This window comes from Coregonus clupeaformis, chromosome 29 (assembly GCF_020615455.1).
Source record: "Coregonus clupeaformis isolate EN_2021a chromosome 29, ASM2061545v1, whole genome shotgun sequence".
NCBI classification, from domain to species: domain Eukaryota; kingdom Metazoa; phylum Chordata; class Actinopteri; order Salmoniformes; family Salmonidae; genus Coregonus; species Coregonus clupeaformis.
The window spans coordinates 23,452,056-23,464,233 of NC_059220.1; the positions used below are offsets into that span (position 1 = coordinate 23,452,056).

Sequence of the window (12,178 nt, forward strand, 5' to 3'; positions counted from 1 at the left end):
TCACAGTTGATGTGTACCTATGATAAAAATTACAGACCTCTACATGCTTTGTAAGTAGGAAAACCTGCAAAATCGGCAGTGTATCAAATACTTGTTCTCCCCACTGTATGTATTTGATACATCAGAAAAGCAGAATTTTGGCCCACTCCTCCATACAGACCTTCTCTAGATCCTTCAAGTTTCAGGGCTGTCGCTGGGCAATACGGACTTTCAGCTCCCTCCAAAGATGTTCTATTGGGTTCAGGTCTGGAGACTGGCTAGGCCACTCCAGGACCTTGAGATGCTTCTTACGGAGCCACTCCTTAGTTGCCCTGGCTGTGTGTTTCGGTCGTTGTCATGCTGGAAGACCCAGCCACGACCCCATCTTCAATGCTCTTACAGAGGGAAGGAGGTTGTTGGCCAAGATCTCGCAATACATGGCCCCATCCATCCTCCCCCTCAATACGGTGCAGTCGTCCCTGTCCCCTTTGCAGAAAAGCATCCCCAAAGAATGATGTTTCCACCTCCATGCTTCACGGTTGGGATGGTGTTCTTGGGGTTGTACTCATCCTTCTTCTTCCTCCAAACACGGCGAGTGGAGTTTAGATCAAAAAGCTCAATTTTTGTCTCATCAGACCACAATACCTTCTCCCATTCCTCCTCTGGATCATCCAGATGGTCATTGGCAAACTTCAGACGGGCCTGGACATGCGCTGGCTTGAGCAGGGGGACCTTGCGTGCGCTGCAGGATTTTAATCCATGACGGCGTAGTTTGTTACTAATGGTTTTCTTTGAGACTGTGGTCCCAGCTCTCTTCAGGTCATTGACCAGGTCCTGCCGTGTAGTTCTGGGCTGATCCCTCACCTTCCTCATGATCATTGATGCCCCACAAGGTGAGATCTTGCATGGAGCCCCAGACCGAGGGTGATTGACCGTCATCTTGAACTTCTTCCATTTTCTAATAATTGCACCAACAGTTGTTGCCTTCTCACCAAGCTGCTTGCCTATTGTCCTGTAGCCCATCCCAACCTTGTGCAGGTCTACAATTTTATCCCTGATGTCCTTACACAGCTCTCTGGTCTTGGCCATTGTGGAGAGGTTGGAGTCTGTTTGATTGAGTGTGTGGACAGGTGTCTTTTATACAGGTAACGCGTTCAAATAGGTCCAGTTAATACAGGTAATGAGTGAAGAACAGGAGGGCTTCTTAAAGAAAAACTAACAGGTCTGTGAGAGACGGAATTCTTACTGGTTGGTAGGTGATCAAATACTTATGTCATGCAATAAAATGTAAATTAATTACTTAAAAATCATACAATGTGATTTTCTGGATTTTTGTTTTAGATTCCGTCTCTCACAGTTGATGTGTACCTATGATAAAAATTACAGACCTCTACATGCTTTGTAAGTAGGAAAACCTGCAAAATCGGCAGTGTATCAAATACTTGTTCTCCCCACTGTATGTCATGCAATAAAATGCAAATTAATTACTTAAAAATCATACAATGTGATTTTCTGGATTTTTGTTTTAGATTCTGTCTCTCACAGTTGAAGTGTACCTATGATAATAATTACAGACCTCTACATGCTTTGTAAGTAGGAAAACCTGCAAAATCGGCAGTGTATCAAATACTTGTTCTCCCCACTGTATATATATGTATGTATGTGTGTATATATTTGTATATATATATATATATATATATATATATATATAAACATGGGGGATTGGAAGTGATGCAGACAATTACATTGATGGGAGTTACAATCTATCTGCAATATTAAGCTGATCTATCCCCCCAAAAAAAAAAAAGAAGAAAAAGAGCTGGGCATGGCCCCATATCTTCCATTGGATTTCGGATCAAGCCTCTAGCTAGCCAAGAATGTGTGCAACACAGATTCCTAAATAACCCCCATGATGGCAGAGACAGTGGAAGGCAGAGGAGAGCTTGGTGCATAATCAAAAAAGAATCAAGTGATAAAAACGGATAAAAAAGCAACATGGCCAGCATCGGCAGAGGGACCAGATTGAGACAGTAAAGCCATACTCCCCTCAGTCTGTAGATATGGAGGTGTATCTAAGTGTTTAAATGTTGGTGGGTAATTGGACATGCCCCATAACCCTGTCTAATTTTTCACTTGGCTAAGTGCTGCTGGCAACCCCAGAGCAGATCCTGGCTGTATGCAGACCACTTGGAACGCCCACATGATGCTGGCTTGTCAGAAAACACAGTATGGCCTTCATGAGAGGATTCACCACAACAGAGCTGCAATGAAGAGTTTTAGATGAAGATGGCTCCAAATGGGGATGTCCTGATTTACTCTTTCTACAACAGGATATTACTATACTGAACAGAAATATAAACGCAACATGTAAAGTGTTGGTCCCATGTTTCATGAGCTGAAATAAAAGATCCCAGACATTTTCCATACGCACAAAAAGCTTATTTCTCTCAAATGTTTGTTTACATCCCTGTTAGTGAGCATTTCTCCTTTGCTAAGATAATCCATCCACCTGACAGGTGTGGCATATCAAGAAGCTGATTAAACAGCATGATCATTACACAGGTGCACCTTGTGCTGGGGACAATAAAAGGCCACTCTAAAATGTGCAGTTTTGTCACACAACACAATGCCACAGATGTCTGAGGTTTTGAGGGAGAGTGCGATTGGCTTGCTGACTGCAGGAATGTCTACCAGAGCTGTTGCCAGACAATGTAATGTTCATTTCTCTACCATAAGCCACCTCCAACGTTGTTTTAGCGAATTTGGCAGTATGTCCAACCGGCCTCACAACCACAGACCACATGTAACCACGCCAGCCCAGGACCTCCACATTCGGCTTCTTCACCTGCGGGATCGTCTGAGACCAGCCACCCGGACAGCTGATGAAACTGAGGAGTATTTCTGTCTGAAATAAAACCCTATTGTGGTGAAAAACTAATTCTGATTGTCTGGGTCTGGCTGCGCCCCTGCCCAGACATGTGAAATCCATATATTAGGGCCTAATTTATTTATTTCAATTGACTGATTTCCTTATATGAACTGTAACTCAGTAAAATCGTTTCAATTGTTGCATATATATTTTTGTTCAGTATATTTTACTTTCAGTATTACTGAAGTAGGAAGACAGTTGTGGTTTAATGATGTGGTTAAATGGGCAACAGGAACAGGGCAGAGCCACTATCCACCCCTCCTCACCTCCACCCCATCCCCACCCTGGGAAGCCTCTTACAGTCACTGCAGTGATGCCTGGGAAGAGCCGCAGCAGACCCACATAATGGTTCATCTGAGTGCTCACTCTGAACTGTGTGGTCGTGTTCGCCCTCAACACCGTGTCCCAGTTAACTGCAGGGGAGAGGGAGAGAGTTCAGTGAAAACATCCATCTATCGGCCACATCAAAGATTTGACTTGATATAGATATGAGTACATAACAGGACAGAGCCAGTATGATTACTTTTAATATCTACTTCAGCGGTGGCCAGAGGAGCAAGGTTAGGAGAGTTGAAGGCATAGAAACTCCCAGCGTCCACCTTGGTCACACGGTTCCCTCGGTACAGCTTGTGATGGAAATACAGACACACCTACAGAGAATCAGATGGGGAATGAATGAAACCTCATAATAGATCATCTATACTATGGGTGTAGTATATATATATATATATATATATATATATATATATATATATATATATATATATATATATATTCCCTTCAACAGCCACAATGCTAAGGTAAATTAGCGCTTGGCTATTTTGTGCTATTGATTTAACAGAGCATATGACAGAGCCTTTGATAAAACGCAATTACAACTACATTTCCTCATATCTTCATTTAAAATGTATAATTCCATATTTATTGATAGCAGCACATTCTCTAGATACAGCATTAGATAAAGGCCTCAGAGAGTGTGTACGTGAGTTATTCTATGACTCTTAAAGACAAACGCCCTTTGACACAACTCTGAAGTATCATCTGGCAGTTTCAGGTCAGGTCCTGTATTGCGACACTCACACATTCTCATGCTTTACTGAACAGTCTTGTTAGACAAGAGGTTTAAGGCTTTTGGTGCCTATTGTCTGACAACATAGTTCATCCTCACACCTTTATCAATCAGGTATGACATAGCCTCTACTATCTCAGTGGATTTGATTTATGTTGAAATTCACATGAAGTTATATCACAAAAGCTCTTATCCACAACAGCCTAAAAAGCTAGACAGACACTCTTCAAGATGAAAAATAATTTAAATATGAAAGACATGCAATGGGGAATTGGTCTGATATAAATAATAGCAACTGGGAATTAAGGAGATCCTTCATCAACACTTGATGATTCAACGTAAATTCACATTCAAAAACAAGTACAGGTGACTTGCAGGCAACTGAGCTACCAAGAAGCCTCCCTGCACTACTCACCTCAGGAATCACAAACTGACCGGCGATCAGCAGCGCCCCCAAGAGGTTGTCTATTCCATCGTTCCTCATCTCATAGATCGGCACCTGCAAGAGGTCATACAGTGAGGGAAAAAATAATTTGATCCCCTACTGATTTTGTACGTTTGCCCACTGACAAAGACATGATTAGTCTATAATTTTAATGGTAGGTTTATTTGAACAGTGAGAGACAGAATAACAACAACAAAATCCAGAAAAACGCATGTCACAAATGTTATACATTTATTTGCATTTTAATGAGGTAAATAAGTATTTTACCCCCTCTCAATCAGAAAGATTTCTGGCTCCCAGGTGTCATTTATACAGGTAACGAGCTGAGATTAGGAGCACACTCTTAAAGGGAGTGCTCCTAATCTCAGTTTGTTACCTATATAAAAGACACCTGTCCACAGAAACAATCAATCAATCAGATTCCAAACTCTCCACCATGGCCAAGACCATAGAGCTCTCCAAGGATGTCAGAGACAAGATTGTAGACCTACACAAGGCTGGAATGGGCTACAAGACCATCGCCAAGCAGCTTGGTGAGAAGGTGACAACAGTTGGTGCGATTATTCGCAAATGGAAGAAACACAAAAGAACTGTCAATCTCCCTCGGCCTGGGGCTCCATGCAAGATCTCACCTTGTGGAGTTGCAATGATCATGAGAACGGTGTGGAATCAGCCCAGAACTACACGGGAGGATCTTGTCAATGATCTCAAGGCAGCTGGGACCATAGTCACCAAGAAAACAATTGGTAACACACTACGCCGTGAAGGACTGAAATCCTGCAGCGCCCGCAAGGTCCCCCTGCTCAAGAAAGCACATATACAGGCCCGGCTGAAGTTTGCCAATGAACATCTGAATGATTCAGAGGAGAACTGGGTGAAAGTGTTGTGGTCAGATGAGACCTAAAATCGAGCTCTTTGGCATCAACTCAACTCGCTGTGTTTGGAGGAAGAGGAATGCTGCCTATGACCCCAAAAACACCATCCCCACCATCAAACATGGAGGTGGAAACATTATGCTTTGGGGGTGTTTTTCTACTATGGGGACAGGACAACTTCACCGCATCAAAGGGACGATGGACGGGGCCATGTACCGTCAAATCTTGGGTGAGAACCTCCTTCTCTCAGCCAGGGCATTGAAAATGGGTCATGGATGGGTATTCCAGCATGACATTGATCCAAAACACACGGCCAAGGCAACAAAGGAGTGGCTCAAGAAGAAGCACATTAAGGTCCTTGAGTGGCCTAGCCAGTCTCCAGACCTTAATCCCATAGAAAATCTGTGGAGGGAGCTGAAGGTTCGAGTTGCCAAATGTCAGCCTCGAAACCTTAATGACTTGGAGAAGATCTGCAAAGAGGAGTGGGACAAAATCCCTCCTGAGATGTGTGCAAACCTGGTGGCCAACTACAAGAAACGTCTGACCTCTGTGATTGCCAACAAGGGTTTTGCCAGAGTCATGTTTTGCAGTCATGTTTTGCAGAGGGGTCAAATACTAATTTCCCTCATTAAAATGTAAAAATCAATTTATAACATTTTTGACATGCGTTTTTCTTGATTATTTTTTTGTTATTCTGTCTCTCACTGTTCAAATAAACCTACCATTAAAATTATAGACTGATCATGTCTTTGTCAGTGGGCAAACTTACAAAATCAGCAGGGGATCAAATACTTTTTTCCCTCACTGTATAAACAACATATCACCCTTCTGTTATCTTATCTTTATGAAGCAGTTCAACCATAAGGATGGCAGGTGTACCTGTGAGCCTGTGAGGATGACAGGCTTCCCCAGGTTCTCACACATGAAGGACAGAGCAGATGCAGTGTAGGCCATGGTGTCAGTGCCGTGGAGGATGACAAAACCGGCATAATTCTCATAGTGTTTCTGGAACCAAGAGACAATAAAGAGAACAGGATCAGACTTTAATCAAAGTTCCAAGGTCAAAATGTGTAGCCTACATCTTGCCACAGGCTTTTTGAAATTACTACTGTATTTATTACAAAAGCACCAGTACAGTACCACAAAGAGTATGGTTACATAAAAAAGAAAGTGATAACTGATTTTTACTTCAGTGAATGATTTGAGGCTGTTGTGTTATTGTAATACATTATGTTTTATCATAAAGTCAGGGTTATGGTTAGTGAGAGATAGAAAATGACAACACCAAGTACCTCAATGTCCTTCCCAATTGTACCCCAGTCATCTGTGGTCATATTGCAAGAGTCCAGCAAAGGGTTGTACTCTAAAACAGTGTACACTATCCTCTTATTCAGTTTTGACAGCCTGGGAAAAGACACACGTTTACTATGAGTCACAATCATCCAATAATAAACAAATCACAGAAAAAACACCCAAAGAAACGCAGTGTATCTAAAACAGAGCAGAAAGTTTACACAGAGACACATAAACAATAAATGTTAACAAATGAGTCGATCACATTAAAAAAAAAAGGAAATCACTTTAGGGGGTCTTTGTCTTGGATGTTTTGTTTACGCTACAAACGCAGTGAGACTTGGTTCTGTTTACCTGAGAGAGGAAAAAGGCTGAAGATAAAGAAAGGAAAAGAGTGAGACAAGCCTAGCCTACATTATGAAGCCAGACAAAGTCTATTTGGTCGGGCCTTCTGTTTCAGCAGCAGGGTGCCCAAACCAGTTCCAAAGCGCGAGGTGTGAATTATGGACGTGTGATGGAGGGGGCATGGATTAGCTCATTTTAGAGAGGAAGGGGGAGACGCCCTGGGAAGTTTTGCCGTTTCTTCTGCTCAGTATGACACTGTATGGGGAGTTACTCATTTGAGGATGTTCTGAGGGGTGGTTGTTAGAGGTGTGGAAGGGGGGTGACTAGTTAGATCTCTGCGTCGCTATAAAAAAGGGGTGGGTTCATGTCTTAGCAAGACCCCATGTTCTAATTACAGGGTCAGTTGCTCCTGGCCTGCTATACATATTAATGACCTAGCACCCTAATAAGAGTGTGCCCCTGCTAAGCAGCTGTGAAAAGATGTTCCTCTTAATCTCCCTTTTTAAGACATGGGATGGGACACGGCTACCCCCCACATTACCATAGGACAACTAGAAACACGGATGGGGGTGCATATCATCCCCTTGTTGGGGGTTCAATAGAACAGCAGGGGGAATAGCAAGCTCACCCCTCAGCACCTAACCAGAGGCCTAAAGACACCACCCTAATTAGCCCTGGCTCCACACACAATCCTCAAACATATGTTGTTGATAATCTTAAAGCGATAGTGCCGTTGGAAACAATATTAAAATCACAAATTATTCATTTATCTCCTGGTGTAGCCGACGGTGTGGCAGGGAAACAGGTATTAGCATACCGAGGATAGGATGCTGCCCCCTGGCCTAGCCTGCTGATGAGGAGCAGAGTGGTGGGAGGGGTTAGGGGCAAACGGGAGGTTGGGGTAAAGGCTTCCCACAGAGGATTTCACTACTGCTTTTCACTCACAGCTTTTCAATAAATCAATAAACCAATTTCCTACTGCACAGACTTCAAAATTCAAGCAATGTTAGGATATAATGATATCAGCTTTGCCAATGTTATTTCAAGTCCACTGCACACGCTCACTGCAAAGTGCAAACAAAATAATTCAGGCATTAGGGACATTTATTAGCAATGTTTAGTGACAGTTAGTTTGTGTTAATCAACATTAACTTGCCGCCACACAAAGGAATATAATGATGGTAATAATGAAAATGAACCTTACAGAAGCAAGGAGGAAAGAGGATGTTTGAATAAACTACTGAACTTAATGAGACTGATAGAATTAGTTCGGGGGACGGAAGGTGATGTCCTATGAATCCCCTGTGAGGGGGTGAGGAATGGAGGGCTAGGGAGGTGACATACGTTCTCCAAACAAACACTATCATGATCCAAGCAAGCACAGTGCCAGCAGCCCCCCTCCACACATATGCACACGCACGCACACACAAACAGTCTCGCTCATACTAGTTTGAAAAATACTGTGCTTGTGTAGTCCTAGTATAGTCCCCTATAACCCAGCCCCACCCTGCCCCCGCCAGCCTTTATCTGTGGTCCAGTGCTGCTCTGAGTGGGTTTGAGGTTGAGGGGCTGAGCCCTGCCTGTGTGTCTGTAAGGATTAGCATGCAGGCAGGCAGGGGCGCCCCAATGCCCCCGACACCGCAGGCCAAGAGAGGAGAGGAGGCTGCTGGGAGGGATTTGACCCAAGGTTCCTTGGTCTGGGCTCAGCCTCCATCTGGAGGGGCGATAGCAGGTAGCCCTTGGACCCGACCTGCCAGGACCCCATTCAGCAGAGGGCCCTCTCGCTGCTCCTGAACACACAGACCCAGACTACAAGGATGAAACACGCTTAACACAGATTAGCCTCGCTCCCTGCCAGCGTGACACCAGCAACCCCTCGCAGGCCTATTCACTCCCTGACAGCAGAAAAGCTCCTGGGGATGCTTAGAGTATTACAGAAATTGTGAGAACTCGACTGTGCTGCACTGTTTTTAGCTAGACATGAACCAATGAGATTACCTCTCTCTCCAGCGGGAGCCAAGCGAAGTTTCTGAAGAGATGGAATAAGGGCATACGGTCAGGCACCCGTGAAAACCACTACAGATATGCTGCTGCACAACTCCCTGCAGGTGTGTGCTCCTAGGATCACTCCCTGATAGATTCAAACACAGACACGACTGAGCAGCAAACTGTTCCTGCCAGGCACGTTTTGACACCAGGTGGGACGGATACAGAGGAATCAAACCACTCTCAGACACACAGCATAGCGTAGCGCAGGCATACAGTATGCTACCAGTACTACAGGAGCCTTTTATAGTTCATCAGCGTGGTGTGTCAGCATCCTGTCAAAACAATACAGAGAGTTTTAGAGTGACATGTTCCCAGTCATGCAGTGAATAGAAATGTGTGTGATATCCCCAGCTAAGAAGTTTACAGCCGTAGGCCTACTGCTATGGAGGAGTCATACTGAACTGATTTTGGGGAGGATCTCAACCTTTATCCTGACGTGATACGGTGTGCACTACAACTTCTTTTTTCAAGGAACCTTTGAAAAAGCCTTGTTTGCCTTGTAGATTGAAAAAGCCTTGAAATAAAATCTGGCAATGGTTATAAAACAGGAAGCAGAGCTTCTGTCTTGTCTTTGAATTTGACAGTCAAATTAAGCAGCTATTCTAATCTAGTTAGTACAATAATAATAAGCCATTTAGCAGACGCTTTTATCCTAAGCGACTTACAGTCATGCGTGCATACATTTTTTTTGTGTATGGGTGGTCCCGGGGATCGAACCCACTACCCTGGTGTTACAAGCGCCGTGCTCTACCAGCTGAGCTACAGAGGACCACAAAGACCACATAGACTCCTGTGTAAAGAAATGGTAAAGGCGTGAAAATTAATGTATCGGTAGTAGCAGAGGTAGAGGTTCCTTTCATATATTTCTATACGACCAGATATAACTACTATTAGCCTAGTCTGTTAGTCTTTTATTACCTGTTTTAAACTCCAAGCTCGCTATCTGAAGTTTTTCAGTCAAATAGCACAAGGCTACATTAGTCTAAATCTACAGTGATGAGGTGTTACATGGAGGTCAAACAGTACGCTTTTCACAGTTTAAATGATTATACACTGTACGAAGATTGTACAATAAAGTAAAACATCCCAACATTTAACTCCAGCCTATATATTAATAACAGCAAAGGCAAAGTAAAAAGAAAGAGAATAAACAGAAATAGGGCTAGAAGGCTGCAGAGGAGCCCTGGAGAGGTGGGGTGTATGGGTGACTTACGGCAGGACCAGGGTGTTCTCCTGTGGGCAGCTCGTGCTGTTGGAGTCGTACATACAGGGCTGCAGGGCATACTGCTCATCATGGAGGCTGGGATGCTTTCGCAGGGCCTTCACAAACACATTAGGCTCTGGGGACAGCACTGTGGATGAGAGACAGAGAGACACAGAGAGAGAAGGTGATGTTACCATTAGAGTACGGAGTAACAAATCAGTCAGAGTTCAGTTAGGGTGAGCTCAACAATAGCCTACATAGATCTGAGTTTATTGCTGTTTATTTTGTATAGAGAGGGCTCTGACATAGCCTAGGGACCTCGAGTTGAGAGTGTAGCAGTGTGGTAGAGTCTAGTGCCAGGACAATACCAGTATCACGATACTCGTTAGTATCGTGGCAAGGAAACAAAACACTAAGAGAATTTAACTTATTTAGGAAAACAGCCCTGATGTTGGAAACAAACATTATGTTGTCATCCAGAGTCACATGTATTTATTTCCCAAGCTATAGCACACAATATGTTACATACAGCAGGTTTTTAAAAGGACCAAAGAAGTTAATCTACTTCGTGTCTTCATTTTTGCCATAGAAAAAAATGATTGCGATACTAGTATCGTCCCGGCCCTAGTAGAGTCTACATTCTTGTTAATTATGCAAGTCAAACAGAAAGACCTCGAGAGCATTTTTGCAATAATGCAAATAAATAAAAGAAAAGGTCTAAATAATCAAAGTAATTTCAGGGGGAATTATCAGGTTTACCATTCCCAGTTAATCACGCCTTGTGTTATACTCAACCCTAGTGGCAAACTTGAGAATCACATCAATATGAAAAGTAGGCTGTGTTTGAAAATGGTTCTAATCATTCATGTATTGTGAAATGTTTTATATAACTCATCATAGGACAACAGCCCTCCAGAATATGCTAATGATATAACCCAGGTACAGACCCCAGGTCTTCAATGGTAAATGAGTTACTAATGAGTGCCTTTTCCAATAAATGAGTTCCTAAAGTGGGAGAAGGCTGCAGGCTGCGTGGCATACTGGCACGTGACTACTAATGCGTTTCAATGGGAGAGATGAGGCAGGGCAGCTGAGAGGCGTGAAACCTGAGTCAAGCCACTGGAATGAAACGGCTGATTGCATAAAGACCAAACTTTTGACTTCCAAACTGAACCTTTGGAATGGTGTGATTATACAGTAGGCCCTATACCTAGAAACTATGGTCACGTTAATTATGGTCTAGTGTTTACTGTTTACTCCAAGTACCATCAACAGCAGTGGATGCTGAATGATATGAGAAGGTCTGGTCAGCCTAGAGCAGTGTTCCCCAACTGGTGGCCCGCAGGTGATTTTATTTGGCCCCCCAAGTTTTCTTAGCAAATAGAGAGATAAACAGTATGTGATCATCGACAAATGTAAACAAGGTTAGAAATTATTATGTTTTAGTCAAATATTATATCCGTTTGGGCTTCTTGCGGTCAATTTGCAGTCTACGAATTATTTGTAATTATGTTCCGCCCCCCTGACTATCCGTTCAAGAAACAAATCGTCCTGCGGCTGAATCTAGTTGATGATCCCTGGCCTAGACATACCATTCATCAGACATTTTATCCAAGTTGCTTAACAGTTAACACGTGTCCTTGCCGCAAAAACGATTCTTAATTCTTTCCCATTTCAGGAAATGAATTATACAGAAAACAATAGAAATTAAAAGAAGCAAAACTGGAGTTGAAGAGATAGGCAGATATAAACGTTTCAGTGGTGTATCACACTAGCAAAATACCTGCTTGGTTGGGTTGTTTAAGTCAACAAAAATCTTGATTTATCTTTGTAAGGGTGTGTGGATGAAAGATTCTAATTCAGCTGATCTTGTCCTCTGGAATTCATATGCAAGACTGACAAATGGCAGTGGTGAACACTATCATTTAGGTCAACTGTGACTGATTGGACAGTTAACCAGTATTGAAGCATGCAAGACCTTTGGTTGTTT

At 43.1% G+C, this 12,178-nt stretch overlaps 1 protein-coding gene across 3 annotated transcripts in view; it reads right to left on the reverse strand.

Moving 5' to 3' along the window:
* The window catches only part of LOC121544881 (60 kDa lysophospholipase), a 129,353-nt gene that overhangs the window by 21,427 nt on the left and 95,748 nt on the right, over window positions 1–12,178 (reverse strand). For all 3 annotated transcript variants that reach the window (XM_041855101.1, XM_041855102.1, XM_041855103.1), the window contains exons 2-7: window positions 10,198–10,336; window positions 6,590–6,701; window positions 6,177–6,302; window positions 4,393–4,476; window positions 3,432–3,558; window positions 3,209–3,321 (exon numbers count right to left, since the gene is read on the reverse strand). In XM_041855101.1, the coding sequence (XP_041711035.1) occupies window positions 3,209–3,321; window positions 3,432–3,558; window positions 4,393–4,476; window positions 6,177–6,302; window positions 6,590–6,701; window positions 10,198–10,336 (701 nt within the window). The remainder of the gene's footprint in view (window positions 1–3,208; window positions 3,322–3,431; window positions 3,559–4,392; window positions 4,477–6,176; window positions 6,303–6,589; window positions 6,702–10,197; window positions 10,337–12,178) is intronic.